This window comes from Stigmatopora argus, chromosome 21, assembly GCF_051989625.1.
Source record: "Stigmatopora argus isolate UIUO_Sarg chromosome 21, RoL_Sarg_1.0, whole genome shotgun sequence".
Classification (NCBI taxonomy): domain Eukaryota; kingdom Metazoa; phylum Chordata; class Actinopteri; order Syngnathiformes; family Syngnathidae; genus Stigmatopora; species Stigmatopora argus.
The window spans coordinates 12,617,027-12,639,881 of record NC_135407.1 but is presented as its reverse complement, the minus strand read 5'-3'; the positions used below and the strand labels follow the sequence as shown (position 1 = coordinate 12,639,881).

Here is a 22,855-nt window from a genome sequence, read left to right as displayed (position 1 = left end):
TGGTCGTGCGTTATCCTATTGTGAGGACATTTGTGTGCAGCATTTTTGGAATACTTTGAAGGGAAGACAAAAGCAAACAACCCTCGATAGGTTCCTTTTAAAAACTGCAGCTGAAAGAGTGGAGGCGGGGCAAATAGAGGTAACCCGGGAGATGAAAAGTATAAAAAAATAAAACTAAATTATATTTAAGTTTAGTGTAAGGTTAGATTAAACTTATTTTTGAGTGTGTCCGTATCGCAACCCAAGTGCATTTAAATTTGTTTATGTTATGTGCGCGTTGCCGTGCAAACTCTCTCCCTCTCTCCCTCCCCCGCGAAATCCGTCTAATTTTAGTACTATTAAACATCATAACCACTAGATCTTTGTTACTCTGTTAATAGATGGCGAATTAGAACAAATAAAAGTGTTTTTCCATTTCAATATTCTGTTTTTGGTGTTTTTTCAGAGGGTCGGAACAAATTAATTTGTTTTTAGTTCATTTCTATGGAAAACGTTGATTTGAGATGAGTAAATCGACATACGAGCTCAGTCTCGAAACGCATTAAGCTCGTATCTCAAGGTACCACTGTACTACATTTGAGTCTTTTACGTGTGCCCTGTGTGCGTGAGTGTGTGTGAGTGCGTGTGTGAGTGTGTGTGAAATAGGTGCCATGTTGTATTTGTATGGTTTTTAATCGCTTAAGGGGAGCAAATATATTTTTTAAAAGTTCATAAAAATGTCAAAATTCACGCTGATACTCGCAAGTGGAAGTCAGAGGTTAAATGGCGGAGTTCAGGACTTCTTTGGCACTAAATTGGGTGGCACTAAGCGCTGAAGAAGCAGCCATATTTCACCGTAGAAGAAGAACGGCACACCGAATAATGTAAAAAAGGCCTAGAAGAACAACTTGCAAGTCTATCGATGTTCCGACGTCCTCTCATCATGCCAGCTTCACGGCCATATCTACGTCGTAAATCCCTCATAATTCTGGGTCATTTTTATTCCTCGGAGGGGGTTCAACGCCTTTAGCATATCAGGGAACGTGAATATTTAGGCGGTATTTTGAACGCTAACTCAAAAAGGTGACAGGTGAAGTGCATGACGCAAAATGCACTCGCAAGAAAACAGGAAATGGCATAATATTTGGTGCGCCATTTTTCTACGGTGAAATATCGCTTAAAGCTCTGAGTGCCACCCAATTCAGCGCTAAAGAAACGGATCTCTGACTTCCGCCAGTTTTTTTTATCCTCTGTCTTCCACTTTAGAGTTTCAGCATGGATTTTGACGTTTAACTTTTTTTATACTCAAGATAAAAATAATGCAATGTACTGAAACCATGAATTTTGAAGTCGTGAAGTGAAGGATCAGAGCACTGTGACTATGTACAGTACATCGCAGTTTTTTTTATAGTATGTATGATTAAAAAAAGTTATTAAAAATGTCAAAATTCATGCTGAAACTCGCAAGCGGAAGACATTAGATGAAAAATGGACAGGGTACTGTTTTATTCTTCAGCGCAGAAATGGGTGTCACTAAGCGTAGAAGAGAAATTTCATTGTAGAAGAATGCCGCGGCGAAGAAGAACAGCTGAGTGTCCCGTGGTATTCTAAATGAGTCCACCGTGCGTTACATAAAGAAGGAAGAAGCGCCGAAAAAGAACAGCTGAGAAGGACATCATTTTCTTCTTTTGCATCGCGCATAGACTACGCCGAGCTTATTCCAGCATTGTTTGGATTTTGAGTCGGCGTTGAAAATGCCTCCTAAGCATCCTGTGTCATTATGAATGAATCCATCGTGCGTTACATCAAGAAGAAGGAAGCGAACATTTGGTAACCACTAGGAATAAAATTAAGTCATCGTTGAGATGACGAATGCCATATCGGTCTGGATCTTGGACAGTTGGGAGATGATACCTCTGAAAGCCAACATGATTAGAAACAAAGCCAAGACCTATTACGATAGCTTAGCTCCTGACGAAGACACTAAAGACAAACCTCAGCCTCATGTTCTAGTGGCACGAGTGAGCTTCGCGGTTTTATTGCAAGTAAGGGCTGGTTAGAAAAGTTTAAGAGGAGGTCTGGACTGTGAAGGAGGACTTGAATTGAATTGAATACCTTTATTGTTTTTATACAGATATAATGGACTTGGACTTAAACTCCCATTAGCCTATTTTTGGGGTTCATATACAGTGGGGCAAATAAATATTTAGTCAAGCACCAGTCGAAAAGATTAGAGAGGCCTGTAATTGTAAACATAGGTAAACCTCAACTATGAGACACAAAATGTGGAAAAAAAAGTGTGTGTTATGGTCAGATGAAACAAAAATAGAACTTTTGGTAGGAACACAGGTTCTCATGTTTGGAGGAGAAAAAATACTAAATTGCATCCGAAGAACACGATATCCAATGTGAAGCATGGGGGTGGAAACATCATGCTTTGGGGCTGTTTTTCAGCAAAGGGACCAGGACAACTGATCTCTGTAAAGGCAAGAATGAAAGGGGCCATGTATCGAGAGATTTTGAGTGAAAATCTCCTTCATCAGCAAGGACATTGAAGATGAGGAGTGGCTGGGTCTTTCAGCATGACAATGATCCCAAACACACAGCCTGGGGAACAAAGGAGTGGCTTCGTAAAAAGCATTTCAATGTCCTGGAGTGGCCTAGCCAGTCTCCAGATTTCAACCCTATAGAAAATCTGTGGAGGGAGTTGAAAGTCTGTGTTGCCCAACGACAGCCCCAAAACATCACTGCTCTAGAGGAGATCAGCATGGAGGAATGGGCCAAAATACCAGCAAGTGTGTGAAAAGCTTGTGAAGAGTGACAGAAAACGTTTGGCCTCCGTTATTGCCAACAAAGGGTACATAACAAAGTATTGAGATGAACTTATGGTATTGACCAAATACTTATTTTCCACCATGATTTGCAAATAAATTCTTTAAAAATCAAACAATGTGATTTTCTGTTTTTTTCTCCACATTCTGTCTCTCATGGTTGAGGTTTACTCATGTTGACAATTACAGGCCTCTCTAATCTTTTCAAGTAGGATGACTCGCACAATTGGTGGTTGACTAAATACTTATTTCCCCCACTGTAAAGCGGAGAGGAACTATTTTTACTGTAAGTACAGTATTTAAAGTATTTACAATTTGTATACGTAGATTTTATTTGGATATTAAAACATTAGTCTTTTCATATGTTTTTTAGTGTAATATTTAATAAATACACTTCTTCATAATTGTACTAGTGTACTTGTATTTTTGTATAGGCATGAAAACAGAGGGGATCCTACTTCGCGGTGTTTCGATTATTGCAGCCATGTCTGGTCTACATTAGCCATGAGATTACTGTATAATTGTTTTGGGAGACAGTGACGAAACGACTACTGTAACCAATTAATTTCGTAAGTAGAGTTACCACTGCAATGTTTGTTTTTCAAATTTATTTATTTGATCCAAGCTAAAAAAAATTAAAAAAGACTTGTGTGTGTGTCTTAGTGGGGTGGTGGACCGAGAAACTAAACCAAATTACTTATGTATGACTACTATACAAGTAAATAAATGATATTCACAAGTACTCCTATTAATTAAATGAAAGCCAAACAAAATTATGTGCTTTGCTCACTTTGAGAAAAAGGAATATAGAGGGTTACTGATAAAAGAAGCGCCAAACATGAGATATCCAAAATGATAAATAGTATTACAAAAGTCTATCTTGAACACGTGTTGACCAAAAAGTCAAGATTTATAAGTAGTCAAATGTCCCGTTTCACAATGTGTTGCTTGCAGCTGTTGTTTGATATTTCATGTCACCAATATTTTCTGTGGTTGTGTGTTAAACACAAAGTTTTGATTCCGCAACTTCGAGCAAATATTGAAAGCATGAAAGGACCATTAGACCATGAAAAGCTGAGGCACGTTTGGCAGGAATTTTTATATTGGCTTGATTTTGTCTGTGCTGCTGGTGATAGCCGTATTGGCCACTTAAAAAAATTAAATAAATCTTGAAACTCAAGACAAACTACTTTTATAGTTTTTAATTTGTGACAAAATGCATGACGCTTCTGGTGCATTCTCTTGAAACACCATCTATTGCAAATATCAGATGAGAATGAGCTGTGCATGTAGACATGGTTTGTGATGGTTACCTTTATCTTCTCATCATTTGGGTAAGTCCAGTAGGAAATACAATTTCCCGATAAAATGCACCATCTGCGGTGCCAGGCTCCAAATCCGCTGACATCTTCAAACATGGTCTGGAGAAAGCATGCAGTAATGTAAACATTGCATAATAGGCAGGAGATAGTACAAGCAAACAGACAAACTACTGTATTTACTCGCATATAAGCCGCATTTGTCGACAAAAACTGATGACGGAATAGAGGGAATGGCTTATATGCGCATAAAAAGACAACATACACAAAACTGCAAGTTGACAAAGACGAAACACCATTACACCATAACGCCATGACGCAAGAACATTTATTTCAAAATAGAGAAAAGATAAACAGATAAAACGCTGAACAAAATTTATTTTGACGTCTATGACTGAAATTCAAGAAAAAAACCTCACTTGTGCCTGTCACTGCTCGCCCAGGGGCGTCGTCATCTTACTTGGGGCCCGACGTCTTCCCTAGTTAAACGTGCTCTACTGGATAGACGCGAGTAGCCTTGGTCGAAAGTGACAACTATTGCGGTAATATGAACCATCGAAAAAATATATTTTGACATTAGAAGCAATATGGCTGCTCCAACATCTTAAACTTGCGGTAAGAAAATTGTAATTTCTGTAATTAGAAAACATCAGGTTCTCATCAAGATAGACTTATTTAATTTTTCAAATTGAATAATTTGATATTTTGCATTTACAAAGACAGGCATATTAACTTCCTTGTGATATTGACCCTAATAATGTGCTTTTGATTCATACAGTATCTCAGAAATACCACCTATGGTGATTTTTCTTACGATAACACATTTGTGCTCCTATTAAAACCATGAATATGGAGCTGAAAATTGTGAATCCGGGGCGGCTTATTCATGAGAAATTGTAAAATTAAACAATTTTAAGGCAATTTTATGGGTGCGGCTTATGCGCACGGCCAGCTTATATGCGAGTGAATACAGTAATAAAAACATTTTGTGTACTCATTACCAGTTTTTTCGGACTTGGATTCTATTCTGGCAGATATTGATTTCGATGCACAAATTTCTTTAAATAAATTTTCAGTGTAAAAATTACTATGTACATAGTCAGAAAAATAAGACAATAAAAACGTGATTACATCAATTAACAGCTTATTACTGTACTCTAATGACCAAGAGTGCAGGGTTTTTCCTGTGTGATAACTTTTGTGCTGGTTGCAGCCGGAATGATTGATATCGCATAGCTGAAGTTGTGCTAATTAATTATTGTACTCCTGGGGGAACTATGGAATTTATCTGCAGTTACAGCATTGCACAACTATGAAGGTGCTATATCAACAGCAGTACACCAGAAAGACCTGATGTGACTACCAAAGAAGCAAATTGATTCATTTTTTTCCGCTAGCTGGTGGCATCATCTTCCTGATTTTCCCTGGCAGATAGAACAAACAGGTAAATTGCTTGTTTCTTTTGTTTTTGCATCCAAACATGTTATTTGTACAGTAATACTGTGACATAGTACAAGTAAGTGAGTTTTTTTAAACGTTTTATGCAAGATAAGTTTATTTTTTCTTGAATTTCATTCATAGACATAAAAAAAAATGTTTGGAGTTTTATCTGTTTATTGTCTATGTTATGGAATTCGTCTTTGTCACCTTGCAGTTTCGTGCATGTCAAGTCTAATTTGTGCATATATAAGCCGTACCCTTAGTTCAGTCATTTTGCATTACAAATATGTCTTATGTGAGAAATATATTTACCAAATATATGCATACATATGTACATATATACATACAGTAATACCTTGACATACAAGTGCCCCGACATACGAGCAATTTGAGATACGGGTAAAATTTCGAGCAAATATTTTAGTAACAGCTTCTCCATCTTATCCTGCTGTCTCGAGACTAATAGTGATGCTTGTCGATTGATGAGTAGTTTGGGAAGCAAGAAGGATCTAGTTTTTTTCTTTGTTTTTTTTTTTAAACGGAAAAAAAAAAACGCCATTTTTAATGTTGCTTTTTACATTTGTATCATGCACCTCTCATCTTTTCATTTAAAGTATAAAATTGAGCTTCGGTTATGATACTGTCTGAAATCATGATTTCCATCTGAAAATGCTAAACAATTCTGCTGTTTCATGTATTCATTCAGACAGCCAGAGATTTTTAAATCTGCTCATCCGCATTGTATGGCAAACTTGCACTCACCAGAAAACCTTTTTCTTCCACTTTCAAGCTGACTTTGCACAGCATCCGGAGGTGGATATGACCCTCCAAAGGACACAAAAACGGGATCTTTTGGAGCGAGCAAACAAACAAATTAAAGGTGTGGTAATGTACTGTAAATTGTTCTACTCCAAAATTGCATCTAGAGGTGACAAGCATTATCTAGGTTTAGGGAATGCTGACCATGTTCAAAATGCAGACTTTGGATTATAATTAAAAAGGAAAATATAACAGTTATATCGGCAGTGTATGTGGGCTTTCTCCTCATAATTGAGACAGCTCTCGTCCAATCACTACCAAAGGGTGCCGCGGCAGATCTTTGAAGGGTCCAAGATCAATGTATCAATTAACCAGCAGCTGTCACTGCTTATTAGTTAAGACAAAGCTGTTGGCTCCACAGATAAATAGGCAAGAGGACCTGATGCGCTCAATAAAAGAGCCAGATATGTGTTCAATAAAAATAAGGAAATAAAATAAAAGTATTGCACTTCCTGTGATAAGTATTGCCCATGTGCACATCGCAATATAAAATTTTAATGAGAGGTGCTCAATCTGGTATGTGTATGTGCTCATATTTGCTTTGGCAATCCATGGTATTATATCTATCTTGAGAGATAGATATCCATCCATCAATCATTTCTTTTGTGTTTAATTTGAATTTTCACAAGCAATTAGATTTTAAAAAAGAAATCGGTCAACAGGTCGCGTCTCAAAAAAATAATGTAAATGAAGGAAAAACTAATTGCAACTAAATACAAACAATATGGTATTTAAGTGTGTATCAGATAAATGATTCAACCTTTTCCAAAGGAAACATTTTTTCCCCAATAGAAGAAACAGTGAGCTTCTGATATCCAACCAGGACAAAGTTGCTGGTACGAACTGCACTTGGGCCACCTGGACTTGCAACAACTTTAAAAAAAAAAGATTTACAATTGTAATCATAATGCAGTTAATTTGAAAGAACCATCTAAATGTTAAAATTACAATACTTAAACAAATATTGTGACTCAGTATTTGTGAAATACTATACTTTTCTTAACGTTTACAACATAATGTAAAGAATAGATTCAATAATTCATTGGCCTGCCACTGAGATTGATTTTTTTTTTTACCAGGGGGGTGGTGGCAGCCTTCCCCAGTTCATTGGCACTGAAAATTAATAATGCACTTGCTATCCCAGCCAATTTTACTTTATTGGCTCTCTATTATCATCATCAGTGGCACCCAATGAGATAAAAGTTAAGAATGTTTGTTGATCTTGAGGATTTGTCACTTCCATAAACCATTAAATAACACGAGAGGTTTCTACTACAGTCCAGTAACTAGTGAAAACATTTTTAAAAGAAGGATTTTGGACATACCTGGTGTCTGACCACCTTTCTGAAAAGCAAAAATATATTATAGATAAGTTTTTTTTGTTGCAAAACCCGTGTTAAAATGCATGGGAACAAGAGAAAGCTACCAGGATGAAACAGAGATAGCACACAAACATGAACACACATTTAATAAACACAGCATTAAGAATTCAAACAACAACATTAATCAACAACAAGCATTGACGTTTTAAGATTTCTTTGAAATGTAATGTTATACCCATTTTATAAGTCACTACTGGTTCTTAACTGCTTCTGCAGTGCTGGTTGACGAACATTTTGGAGAAAAAAAACTATACAAGGACGTTTGACTTTGACGACTTTTATTGTTTCCAAAATGCGCAAGACAAACGTCGTCAAATAGGGCATGACTCGTGAACACTTTTTCAGGATGTTTTACCCACGAAGTCGGAAAGTTCGTTTCTCCCCCGTTTTTTTCTGATGTACTGTTCCAATGGTGGCTGCTTCCTTCTCGGCTGCCTTCTCATTGAATTCCTCGTGTTTTGCCGAACGTTGCATTTATTCGTGCTCTGTTTAGAGTTCGTTTAAGATGTTTTTCCACGAAGTCGGAAAGTTCGTTTCTCCCCCGTTTTTTTCTGATTTGCGCTGTTGCAATGGTGGCTGCCTCCTCCTTGGCTGCATTCTCGTTGAATTCCTCGTGTATTGGATTGGATAACTTTATTCATCCCGTATTCGGGAAATTTTGTTGTCACAGTAGCAAGAGGGTGAGGATGCAGAAATAGGAAAGGCATTTTAGACATAAATAGATAGGTAATAAGTAAGTTAATAAATAAATACATGAATAAATATATAAATAAATAAGCATGTTGCTGAAATATTATATATATATATATGTATATATATAATATGTATATATATATATATGTATATATAATATGTATATATATGTATATATATATATATTTGTTTTATACATATACAGTGGTACCTCGTCATACGACTGCTCGTCATACAAAATGCTCGTCTTACGGGGGAAATTGCGATCGAATAATTCGCCCGTGATGCGGTCAAAATTTCGTGATGCGACCAAGCCAGGTGGCCATGGCATTTTTTTTGGCATATCTTTCGTGTATAACAATATCTACGAGCACGGGACTAATTAATTCAGACGAGTTTCTCATAGGACCAGGAAACGCAAAACGCGCGGGAAAAAAGAGGGCTTTCTGGGTAATGAAGTATACTCGTGCACACAACGCCGACAGGCAATGGCAACCTTTCTCAGAATAAAACTTCATTACCCACAATCAATACATGGGTTAGCTCAACTATTGTATTTCCTGTTATTCTTTCACAGGAAAGATGCTCGCGCGATCGTTCTTTAAAGACTATTTCTCGTTGGCAAGTGGTCGTGCGTTATCCTATTGTGATGACATTTGTATGCGACATTATCGAAATATTTTGAAGGGTAGACAAAAACAAACAACTCTTGATGCGTTCGTTTTGAAGACTTCGGCGGAGCGGCCAGGTGGTGTCAACCCGTAGAACTACGTAAGGTAAAAACGATTACAACAAATTTAGTTTTGTTTGAAGTTACATTAAACGTTGAGTGTCTGCATATAGTTATCCAAGTTAATTTAAATTTGTTTGTTCGTTTACGAGTGCATTTTTGCCGTGGATAAAGCCCCCCGCCTCCGTGTATGCCGCTGTCTATACCCTCCGCGAAATGTGTCTAATTTTACTCCTATTAAACACATTACTATCAAACCACTCGTTATTTATTACTTTGTCAATATATGGCGAATTATAAGAAATAAAACATTTTTTTCAATCCAATATCCTGTTTTTGGTGTTTTTTTCAGAGAGTTGGAACAAATTAATTTGTTTCCCATTCATTTCAACGGGAAACTTCCGCTCGAGTTGCGAGAATCTTGTCATACGAGCTCAGTCCCGGAACGGATTAAATTTGTATCTCGAGGTACCACTGTGCACATACAAACATATATTATATATATATATCTATATATATATATATATATATACATACACATATATACATATATATATATATATATATATATACATATACATATATATACACGCATACGGTAGGTCTTAACACCATTTTTTTTTTGTTAAAGAGCCTGAGCCTATTGCTAACAGAGCTTTGGAGGGACTCCACAGACTCATGCAGGGGGTGGGAGGTGCTGTTCATGATGGACATCATCCTGGTCAGCATCCTCCGCTCTCCCACTTCCTCCACAGAGTCCAAAGGACAGCCCAGGTGGTGGGAATGATCACAGAGGGTAATGAGCCAACAGAGATGATGAGGTCCTTAGACTCATCGAGTTGTGCGCTCCCAACAACTTGATGCTGAACATCTCCAAAACCACAGAACTCATACTGGACTTCCGACGGAACAAGGACGCTCGATCCCCTTTTATATCAAAAGCAAAATGTGTGGAGCAAGTGGAGACTTTCAAATTTCCTGCAGTTCCATATTGCTGCTAATCTCACTTGGGCAGTAAACACCACAGCACTCTTCAAGAAAGCACAGCAGAGGCTACACTTCGAGAGTACAGTAATCCCTCGATTATCGCGGTTAATGTAGACCAGACATGGCCGCAATAATCGAAAAATCGCGAAGTAGGGTCACCCCTATTATAAAAAGTACAGACTTTGCATTGCAATTATGGGGTTTAATGCGGCTAAATGTTAGAGTACAGAGATAACGAATGTCAAGGACAATCTCAGATAAGTGGGAAATGGACAATTCTCCAAGCTCCAAAATCTAGCTAAGAAACAGATTAGGTTTGTTGCTTTGGGTTTGACAAAATGCGTTGGCGCATGAGTACTGGAATATTTGGGGAATTTGAATCCCATTTCTAAAACAAATTCGAGGAAATTTGGAAATTGGCTCTATTTTGCACTGGACGCCCAAAATCTGGGGGGGCTTTCATGGCATGAAAGAAGTGCTGGAATGATGGTCAAAAATAGCACTTCCAAATTATCGGCGAGGTATACAGCTTTGTGTTCAAGATTAAGACGTTAGAAAACCATGTAAAGCTTGCGTCATCCAAGCTTTTCTGTTGCTCATCCAGTACACAGGCAGCAATGCCTCTTTTAAAATTTTCAAACCAACCCTTGCTCACATTCAGGGTCTCCATCAGGAGCTAAGCTATCATACAATTTCTTGACCTTGGTTCAGATGATGTTGGTATCCAGAGGAATGTTTTTCGCCCTACATTCCGAGAAGAGTTCGATCCAAGATGGCTGTGCGCACGGGTGCAGCGGCTCTTTGCTCTCCAGTTTGGTTTATTGTTTTCTCAATCTTATCGTTATTTACTAACATCTGCGAGGGCAACTTTTTATACAGACGCCACGATTTAATTACTCTCGGGAGATGTGATATTTCCATCACAACAGATTACCCACGAACCTACAATATCCCCGAGGACATCTCGAGACCACCGGGATCTCGGTGGATAGTGAGCCCACTCAGAGTACGACGGAGGCGGCGAAGGGAAAGAAAGCAAAAGCGCGGATGCCGGGCTAGCTAAGAGCTAAGCTAAGGAAACAACCACACAGAGTACCGGACATTCTGGCTGACAAACTCTCCCACCTTGGACTATCCTCTTCCATCTGCTGCTGGACTTCCGCAAACAGAGCACACACCTGGCCCCACTCCTCATAAATGGAGTTCGTGTAGACAGGGTTCAGTCCTTTAAATTCCTGGGGGTCCACGTCAGAGATAAGCTCTCCTGGTCTACAAACACCACGGCAGTGGTGAAGAAGGCCCAGAAACGACTCCATTTCCTGAGGGCACTCAGGAGGAACAACTTGGACACTAAGCTTCTGGTAACCTTCTATAGAGCCACTGTGGAGAGCATCCTGGCATACTGCATCACAGTGTGGTACGCTGGAAGCACGGCAGCAGACAGAAAAGCCATGCAGAAAGTTATCAACACCACCCAGAAGATCATCGGCTGCTCTCTGCCCTCACTGGATGACATTGCCAGACCTCGCTACCTCGGTATAGCTGGGAACATTATTTGGGACCCATACCACCCTGGTCACAACCTGTTCCAGCTGCTGCCCTCTGGCAGACGCTACAGGTCTCACAAAACACAGACAAATAGACTTAGGAACAGTTTTTCCCCCAGAGCCATCAGGGCTCTGAACTTGCATTAGCACGACACCCAGAGTGATTAACACTGCCCAGAAGATCGTCGGCTACTCTCTGCCCTTACTGGAAGATATTGCCAGCCCTCGTTACCTCAGCAGAGCCGGGAACATTGTTGGGGACCCGTACCACCCTGGTCACAACCTGTTCCAGCTGCTGCCCTCTGGCAGACGCTACCGGTCTCACAAAGTACAGACAAAGAGGCTTAAGGACAGCTTTTTCCCCAGGAGCCATCAGGACTCTGAATTTGCAGTAGCACGACACACAATCCTTTCTGTGTAATAACTTCGGGGTGAGGAAACATGAAGGACGTTGGGCTGTGATCTGCCTCCTGCTGGCTGACTCAAGATAAGTAAGAAGACAGTTGGAGGTAAGTGATCGATTTTATTCTTGTTGGCATCGGCGAGGCAAACCTTTAAGCAGTCGCCGAGATTTGGTTTGCGCTCGGGAGGTGATGCGATGTATCCATCACGGCAGAGTGCCAGCGAGTCTGAAACTATCACTTGGTTGGGCCTTTGCCTGGGAAAGCGCACTTAGTGGAGAAGCACTACCAATTTGGTCATACGCAGCTGGGTGTGATGACAATTAGGCTTTTGTCTAGTCAATGATGATGACAAGCCTATGTTTGATTTTTTTTATTTTATTTTATTATTTATTATTAAGAACTTCTTAATTAACCATCCACAAACTGTTAGACTTGGTCCCCACCTCTCTTCCTCCATTACACTGAGCACTGGCTCCCCTCAAGGCTGTGTACTGAGTCCTCTTCTGTACTCCCTGTACACATACGACTGTACGACCCACCAGTCTAACTCCATCATCAAATTTGCCGATGACACCACTGTGGTCGGACTCATCTCAGGAGGGGATGAGTCTGCCCACAGAGATGAGGTCAACAAACTGTCTTTGTGGTTTTTGGTGAACAATCTCACACTGAACACCACGAAAACTAAAGAAATAATCCTGGACTTTCGTAAACGCAGCACAGATCTGGCCCCACTCGTCATAAGTGGAGTATGCGTAGAGAGGGTCCAGTACTTCAAATTCCTGGGGGTCCACGTCACTGACAAGCTCTCCTGGTCTACCAACACCGTGGAAGTGGTGAAGAAGGCCCAGAAGCGTCTCAGTTTCCTGAGGCTACTCAAGAGGAACAACTTGAACACCAAGCTTCTGGTAACCTTCTATAGAGCCACTGTGGAGAGCATCCTGGCGTACTGCATTACAGTGTGGTACGCTGGAAGCACGGCAGCAGACATAAAAGCCATGTTCCAGCTGCTGTCCTCTGGCAGACGCTACAGGTCTCACAAAGCACGGACAAATAGACTTAAGGACAGTTTTTCCCACAGCCATCAGGACTCTGAACTTGCGATAGCACGACAAACAATCCCTTCTGTGCAATAACTTCGGTGTCAGGTAACATGAAAGACGTTGGGCGATGATCTGCCTCCTGCTGGCTGATTGAAGGTAAGTGAGGAGGTAAGTGATCCTAGATGGCGATGCGCACGGGTGCAGCGGCTCTTTGCTCTCCAGTTTGGTGTTTTTTTTCCTCAATCTTGTCGTTATTTACTAACATCTGCGAGGCAAACTTTTTCTACAGTCGCCAGGATTGAATTACTCTCGGGAGGAGATGTGATATCCCGTGACCGGATGATTTGCCTAAAGACGTTTCGCCGACAGACGTTTAACAGACGGACAGGTCGCCGAATGAACGTTCGGCCGAACGGAGGTTTAGCCGAAACGGGATTTGCGCGCTCGCCCCACCCCCGGATCGTGTGTGTACAAGTTTTTCAACCTTGGCCCGTGGGCCATATACGGCCCCCGCCGTTGTCCAAATTATAGTAAAAATCAATGATTCATTTCCCTTTGCCGCTCATCACTCTCAATTTATTAGTCTACCGTCAATGGCAGCCCAGGAATAAGCACTCTTGGGCGGGCATGTCAGCCCGGGATTAAGCACTCTTGGGCGGGCAGATGTAGCAGAACCGAGCCGTGAAATGACAGCAATCGGGTTAAATCCATCCTAAAACAGCATTTAATGATTAAATACAAATACTGGAGCTCTTTGGACATTAGAAGAGCCCAGGGAAGTGAATTCCTCGGTAAAATGTCGCGATGATGTCGCGTCGCGATAAGGCAAAAAAAACGTCTATGTACGTCCATTCGCCAAACGGCTCAAAATGCGTTTAATGATTAAATACAAATACTAGTATTGTATATACAAATACTAGTATTTGTATTTAATCATTAAACGCATTTTGAGCCGTTTGGCGAATGGACGTATATAGACGTTTTTTTTGCCTTATCGCGACGCGACATCATCGCGACATTTTACCGAGGAATTCACTTCCCTGGGCTCTTCTAATGTCCAAAGAGCTCCAGTATTTGTATTTAATCATTAAATGCTGTTTTAGGATGGATTAAATACAAATACTAGTATTGTATATACAAATACTAGTATTTGTATTTAATCATTAAACGCTGTTTTCGGCTGGATTTGACCGAATTTGAGAGCATTTTGAGACATTTGACGAATGGCCCTGTTCTTAAAATGGCCGACAAGCGACGACGTCTAGCTCCGTTGCCTCACAACGCGCATCGGAAATCTAGTCTGTATACACGATACCTATGGGAATACCAAGGAAAAAAAAGAAGGAAGACGACAAAGAATATGTGAATTTCCTTTGTCTTCTTTTAAATAAAATACTAGTATAAAATACAATACAGTGGTACCTCGAGATACGAGCTTAATCCGTTCCGGGACTGAGCTCGTATGACAAGATTCTCGTAACTCGAGCGGAAGTTTCCCATTGAAACGAATGGGAAACAAATTAATTCGTTCCCACTCTCTGAAAAAAACACCAAAAACAGGATATTGGATTAATTTTTTTTTTATTTCTTATAATTCACCATATATTGACAAAGTAATAAATAACGAGTGGTTTGATAGTAATAATATGTTTAATAGGAGTAAAATTAGACACATTTCGCGGAGGGTATAGACAGCGGCATACACGGAGGCGGGGGGCTTTATCCACGGCAAAAATGCACTCGTAAACGAACAAACAAATTTAAATTAACTTGGATAACTATATGCAGACACTCAACGTTTAATGTAACTTCAAACAAAACTAAATTCTAAATTTGTTGTAATCTTTTTTACCTTACGTAGTTCTACGGGTTGACACCACCTGGCCGCTCCGCGCAAGTCTTCAAAACGAACGCATCAAGAGTTCTTTGTTTTTGTCTACCCTTCAAAATATTTCGATAATGTCGCATACAAATGTCATCACAATAGGATAACACACGACCACTTGCCAACGAGAAAGTCTTTAAAGAACGATCGCGGGAGCATCTTTCCTTAGAAAGAATAACAGGAAATACAATAGTTGAGCTTACCCACATATTGATTGTGGGTAATGAAGTTTTATTCTGAGAAAGGTTGCCATTGCCTATGGGTGTTGTGTGCACGAGTATACTTCATTACCCAGAAAGCCCTCTTTTTGCCCGCGCGTTGTGCGTTTCCTGGTCGTATGAGAAACTCGTCTGAATTAATCGTTCCGTGCTCTTAGATATTGTTATACACAAAAGATATGCAAAAAAGACCTGGCTTGGTCGCATCACGAAATTTTGATCCCATGACGGGCGAATTATTCGATCGAAATTTCCCTCGTAAGACGAGAATTTTGTATGACGAGCGGTCGTATGACGAGGTACCACTGTACTAGTATTGTGTATACAAATACTAGTATTTATATTTAATCTCTAAACACTGTTTTTGGCTGGATTTGACCGAATTTGAGAGCATTTTGACCCGTTGGGCGAATGGACGTTTACATTGGTACCTCGTCATACGACCGCTCATCATACAAAATGCTCGTCTTACGGGGGAAATTTCGATCGAATAATTCGCCCGTGATGCGGTCAAAATTTCGTGATGCGACCAAGCCAGGTGGCCATGGCATTTTTTTTTTGCATATCTTTCGTGTATAACAATATTTACGAGCACCGGATGAGTTATTCAGACCAGGAAACGCACAACGCGCATGCGCGGGGAAAAGAGGGCTTTCTGGGTAATGAAGTATACTCGTGCACACAATGCCAACAGGCAATGGCACTCTATCATAGGCGCCGTTCGAGGGGATACGAACACAGATGCTACAAGCTAAAAGGAGCCGCTAGCCAGCACCCCCGAAGCTCCCATGAGCAGCGGCGCGATCGCTGATAAAAGACTGCTGCTCGTTGGCAAGTGGTCATGCGTTATCCGATTGTGAGGACATTTGTGTGCATCATTTTCGGAATATTTTGAAGGGAATAGTACGACAGCAAACAGCCCATCGATAGCGAACGTGAGGGTGGAGTGTTTGTTCCGTTTACGAGTGCGTTGTGTGGGGAAAAAAAACGAAGCCCCCCCCGCCCCCTTTGTGCCCCTCTCCCCTCGGCGAAATCCGCCCAATTTTAGTTAGATTAAACACTTTATTTCTATTAAACCACTCGTTATTTATTACTTTGTCAATATATGGCGAATTAGAAGAAATAAAACATGTTTTACACGAGTGCGTTGTTGCCGTGGATTTTTTTGCCTTATCGCGACATCATCGCGACATTTTACCGAGGAATTCACTTCCCTGGGCTCGGTTCTAATGTCCAAAGAGCTCCAGTATTTGTATTTGATCATTAAATGCTGTGGGCCGGATTAAAAATCCTAACGGGCCGTATATGGCCCGCGGGCCGAGGTTGAAAAACTTGTACACACACGATCCGGGTGCGGGGCGAGCACGCGAATCCCGTTTCGGCAAAACCTCTGTTCGGCGGAGCGTCCATTCGGCGACCTGTCCGTCTGTCAAACGTCTGTCGGCGAAACGTCTTTAGGCGAATCATCCGAGTACCGATATATCCATCACAACAGATTACCAACGAACCTACAATATCCCGAGGATATCTCGAGCCCACCGGGATCTCCGTGGATAGTAATAATATCTTAGATTAGGCAATATTTTAGTATTTACCTTAACAGGATGTGACTCATATTTCTATATTACTTATTTGTGGTATTTTGCTGGGAAAGCACACTTTGTGGAGTAGCACCACCAATATGCAGCTGTGTATGATCACAATAGGCTTTTTTGATGATTCGATGATGATAAAGCCTATGTCTGAACAGAGTGAGAGAACATTCTCCATTTTGATGAGGGTTTTATTCCTTGTGGTTACTACGCGCTTGGTTTCGCTTGTAAATTAAGGTGTGGCCGTCTTTCGAATGTTAGCCTCTTTTTTTATTTAGCGCACGGTAGATTCATTGATGCCGTAATGGCGCGCGACATCGACATACTTTTTCCCCGCTGTCAGCATGTCGAGCAACTTAACTTTTTCAGTAACTGTCATCATCTTCCATTTTTTCTTCGCATCAAATGAAGCCTTGGGTGGTCCAGGACGCTTGGGAGCCATTTTTCATTGTGGTGTATAATTGTAAAATCCAAACAGAGAAAGCTGGAATTCACTCGCTGTGCGCGATGCTTAACGCTACACACAGGGAACAGGAAAGACCGGCACGCGTGTCCGCGAGGAATTCATACATTTGCTTTCTTCTTCTGTGGTATGGTTAGAACCAATCATTGCAGCGCAGAAGAGGAGGCGGTATCCTGACTTCCACTATTTTCCACGGCCATTCTGGGCGCAATTTTCATCTGTCTTCCGGTTGCAAACTTTTAAATAATTAATTAGTAGCGGGAAAAAAATAGCAAAGTGGTGAATTCGCTATGAGTGAAGTAGTGATAATCGAGGGATTACTGTCCTCAGGAATGAGTAACTAAACACCAACCTGCAGAGGGTGATCAACACAGCCCAAAAGAAACTGCCCCCTACCTCCCATGTCCACCATCTACAAATCCTGGTGCCGAGAAAGGGCAAAGAGCATCATAAAAGACAAGACACATCCAGGGTTCCACCTCTTCAACCTGCTGCCCTCTGGCAGGTGCTATAACAGCCATACTCAACTGAAGAACTACACCTAGGATGACCTACTCAAAACTTATCTTGTACATGCACTAAAATTCCATAGGCTGCTAACCACATTAGTAAATTTTGTACCTACTTATCTATGTTGACTCCTACTTGTTTAATATGTGACTACTTATCTATGTTGACTCCTACTCGTTTAATATGTGACTACTTATCTATGTTGACTCCTACTTGTTTAATATGTGACTACTTATCTATGTTGACTCCGACTTGTTTAATATGTGACTACTTATCTATGTTGACTCCGACTTGTTTAATATGTGACTACTTATCTATGTTGACTCCGACTTGTTTAATATGTGACTACTTATCTATGTTGACTCCGACTTGTTTAATATGTGACTACTTATCTATGTTGACTCTGACTTGTTTAATATGTGACTACTTATCTATGTTGACTCCTACTTGTTTAATGTGACTACTTATCTATGTTGACTCCGACTTGTTTAATATGTGACTACTTAGCTATGTTGACTCCGACTTGTTTAATATGTGACTACTTAGCTATGTTGACTCCGACTTGTTTAATATGTGACTACTTATCTATGTTGACTCCGACTTGTTTAATATGTGACTACTTATCTATGTTGACTCCGACTTGTTTAATATGTGACTACTTATCTATGTTGACTCCGACTTGTTTAATATGTGAGTACTTATCTATGTTGACTCCGACTTGTTTACTATGTGACTACTTATCTATGTTGACTCCGACTTGTTTAATATGTGACTACTTATCTATGTTGACTCCGACTTGTTTAATATGTGACTTCTTATCTATGTTGACTCCGACTTGTTTAATATGTGACTTCTTATCTATGTTGACTCCGACTTGTTTAATATGTGACTTCTTATCTATGTTGACTCCTACTTGTTTAATATGTGACTTCTTATCTATGTTGACTCCTACTTGTTTAATATGTGACTTTTTATCTATGTTGACTCCTACTTGTTTAATATGTGACTTCTTATCTATGTTGACTCCTACTTGTTTAATATGTGACTTCTTATCTATGTTGACTCCTACTTGTTTAATATGTGACTTCTTATCTATGTTGACTCCTACTTGTTTAATATGTGACTTCTTATCTATGTTGACTACTACTTGTTTAATATGTGACTTCTTATCTATGTTGACTACTACTTGTTTAATATGTGACTACTTATCTATGTTGACTACTACTTATCTAATATGTGACTACTTATCTATGTTGACTACTACTTATCTAATATGTGACTACTTATCTATGTTGACTACTACTTATCTAATATGTGACTACTTATCTATGTGGACTACTACTCATTTAATGTGACTACTTATCTATGTGGACTACTAACTATTTAATATGTGACTACTTATCTATGTTGACTAATACTTATTTAATATGTGACTACTTATCTATGTTGACTACTTATTTATTACGTATTTATTTATTTATTTATTCATTATTTATATGTTCATTTGCTTGTTATTTGTGGTTATTTATGGACTTCCCTACTCATTTATGTTGTTGATTACTTATTTATTTATCACCGTATTTTCACACCTATAGGGCGCACCTAAAAGTCTAAAACTTTCTCTAAAATGGTCGATACGCCCAATCGGTCGGTGCGCCTTTTTTGTGAACAAAATTCAATCTTTGTATGGCCCTGACTGCTTGAGTGACTCGTTTTGTTTCTTGCCGGCACGCTACTTACAGGGGACTAGCATAACACAGGCACGCTAGCGGCTAGCATAATATATGCTAGCCTAGTGTCATGCTAGCGCCTTTTCCGACGGGGCGACCTATGTATTGACAAAAAACTGAAAATATACTGACAACTGAGACTGCGCCCCATCAGAGCTTGCGTTTTATAGGTGTGAAAATACGGTGCTTATTTATTGATTATTCATTTATAATAATATTGGTATTATTTATTATTATGTATTTGTTTGTTTTTCAATCAATCAAACGCCTTTTGTTATTTGTGCACTTCATGGTGAAGCTTTAAATCTCATTATACTTGTATAATGACAATAAAACCATTCAATTCAATTTCAAGTGTCACATACTTAAGTGAATGCTAAGAACCTAAGGGAAGGTATAAAACTGGTAAACTGATGTTTGTTCCTGATATGTAACCAAGACACTCACCGCAAACAAAATATCCTCGAGTTGACACATTGCTAGGATATTACGTGGGCAAACAAAAACATTCCTCTTCATGTCATAAGAACAAAAACAAAAATTATTGAAGTGGGGAAAAAAAAGTCTACACTTTTTTAACTTCAATTTAAAAAAAAAAAACTTACCGTGATAGCCAGAAATCTCTTTGGCGTACTGGCCTGAAATATAGGAGAAATATTACCTTTTAATTTTACTTTACAATCCTAAAATGTCAGTTATATAATGAAAAATTAGCTAACAAAAATAAAATAAAACAAATCTCTTGTGAATAAAAATGTACACCCACCAGGAAAAACAGTCTAACAGAAGTTCACAAATCGCAAGCTTCAAAAAACTGCTTGAAACACATCAGTTCATATGCATCACATATATACAATGGTACCACTACTTACGAATGCTTCTACCAATGAAATTTTCAGGATCCAAGTTCCGAAATCCCCCAAAACATAAATATACTTTCTATGTCCGTTACTTAGATCTGAAATTGTCGCGATAGCCTTCCATTCGGCTTGACAATCTTGCTTGCTTGTCTAACAACCACAACAACTCTTTTGATTGTTGTTTGTCATCATGGAGTCCTAACAGTTTTTTTTTAAATTCAGTTTTTCAAGTATAGTTAAAAGCGCGGCCCGGCGGCTGAGTGGTTAGCGCGTCGGCTTCACAGTTCCGGGGTTCAAATCCAAGTCGATCCACCTGTGTGTAATTTGCATGTTCTCCCCAGGCCTCTGTGGGTTTTCTCTGGGAACTACGGTTTCCTCCCACATTCCAAAGACATGAATGGTAGTCTGGTTGCTAAGCCGCTAGGTATTGAGTGTGAGTGTGAATGGTTGTCTGTCTCCTCTTGCCCTGCGATCCCCGCCTCGTGCCCGAAAGACTGCCCTGATAGGCTCCTACACACCCTGGGACCTCTTGTGAGGATAAAGCAGTTCAGAAAATGAATGAATGAAAGTGTAGTTAAATCAACTTTGTTCTTTATTTAAAATTACTGGTGCAAATGAAATGAAGAAGCAGGCCCTGTTATCCATGATCTCCATGACTGATATTGCAAGGCCGTAACCGACCTACCATCACTACGTTATTGCGTTCTGGAACCAGTTAATTTTGTAAGTAAGAGGTACCACTGTAGTGCCAGAAGTTAGTATTATTGTTGCCCTAAAAGCTAACATACCTTTGACTTGCTAGGTTTCTTCTTCTTCTCACCACCAATTTCACGCTTTTGAATCTAAGAATAAAAAAGTTATGGCATACTATATATACACAATACAATATAAGAACAATCAATGTGCAACTTTAAATGATACTTTCTTGTGGTTCCTGTATGGTTTAATGAATATATAGGGATACAATATTTTTGTCTAGTTTTTTTATTTGCCCTAATTATGCACTTTGTTCATTTTATTGAGTACCGCCATATTAGGCATAGATAGGATGCCAAATCATTGACTGGGATTCCCTTTCCCCCAGTGATACTAGCCTGATTTGTGTAGTGGAAATATTTCCGGCATACTCAAGAATGTTGTTTCTACGATAAAAATTTACGGCCAAGGGTTCCATTCCCTGACTCCTGTCTGGAGGACATTCGGAAGTGGTGTGGCTGCCATAATTGGATGCTGTGCCTGTCCATGCCCTTGTGACACACCCTTGTCCAACCTTGCTTTCACCCTAGTGTCAGCATTTGACTTTATGGCACTATCATGTGCTTTTCATGTTGGGGCTTTTTTTCTCTAGCCTATCAATACTCTTATTTTTAAGAAGGGGGCGAAACTCTGTTTTACCCATTCTTTTGTTCTCTTTTACATTTCCAGAGGGCTCTCCATAGCAATTTAACAGCTATGCCTGTAAATTCTCTCCATGCACTGTGATGTTTTATCTCAGTCGGGCTGAACCTGAAATTACAGTGGTACCTCGTCACACGACCGCTCGTCATACAAAATTCTCGTCTTACGACGGAAATTTCGATCGAATAATTCGCCCGTCATGCGATCAAAATTTCGTGATGCGACCAAGCTTTTTTGCATATCTTTCGTGTATAACAATATCTACGAGCACTGAACGATTAATTCAGACGAGTTTTTCCTCCTACGCATCGACCAGGAAACGCACAACGGCTTTCTGGGTAATGAAGTATACTCGTGCACACAACGCCGATAGGCAATGGCACTCTTTCTCAGAATGAAACTTCATTACCCACAATCAATACGTGGGTAAGCTGAGCTGTTGCATTTCCTGTTATTTTTATTATCTAATACGAGGAGTATTATATTACTTCTCGTTCGCTGCTCCTAAGAACATCAGCGGCACTGGCTCGCAATTCCCTCTTTGTAATATTTCTGGTCGCAACTCTCTCTCATAGGCGCCGTTCAAAGCAGTTGCAACCAGAGCCATTTCAACGAGGGAGTTGCGAGCCGGTCTTTATGACCAGCGGAGCGATCGCTAAAATGTACAACAAGACTTTCTCGTTGGCAAGTGGTCGTGGGTTATCCTATTGTGAGGACATTTGTGTGAATCATTTTCGGAATATTTTGAAGGGAATACGTAGTACAACAGCCAACAGCCCATCGATAGCGAACGTGAGGGTGGAGGCGTGGCAAACCGCCAACCTGGAAAACGAAGGTAACAAAAGATTACAACAAAATTAGAATTCAGTTTTGTGTAAAGTTACATTAAACGTATGTTTGAGTGTCTGTATATATTAATCCAAGTTAATTTAAATGTGTTTATTCCGTTTACGAGTGCGTTGTCGTGGAAGAAAAAAACGAACCCCCCCCAAACGTCTCTGTCTCCCGTCGGCAAAATCTGCCCA

At 39.9% G+C, this 22,855-nt stretch overlaps 1 protein-coding gene across 4 annotated transcripts in view; it reads right to left on the bottom strand.

Moving 5' to 3' along the window:
* anln (anillin, actin binding protein) overlaps window positions 1–22,855 on the bottom strand; it is a 101,611-nt gene that overhangs the window by 17,678 nt on the left and 61,078 nt on the right. For 3 of the 4 annotated variants that reach the window (XM_077590711.1, XM_077590712.1, XM_077590713.1), the window contains 6 exons: window positions 21,221–21,274; window positions 20,178–20,210; window positions 7,714–7,732; window positions 7,149–7,261; window positions 6,332–6,418; window positions 4,124–4,231 (listed from right to left, as the gene is read on the bottom strand). In XM_077590711.1, the coding sequence (XP_077446837.1) occupies window positions 4,124–4,231; window positions 6,332–6,418; window positions 7,149–7,261; window positions 7,714–7,732; window positions 20,178–20,210; window positions 21,221–21,274 (414 nt within the window). Of the gene's footprint in view, window positions 1–4,123; window positions 4,232–6,331; window positions 6,419–7,148; window positions 7,262–7,713; window positions 7,733–20,177; window positions 20,211–21,220; window positions 21,275–21,735; window positions 22,653–22,855 lie in introns of those variants that run through there. The other variant, XM_077590714.1, reaches the window with a different exon arrangement.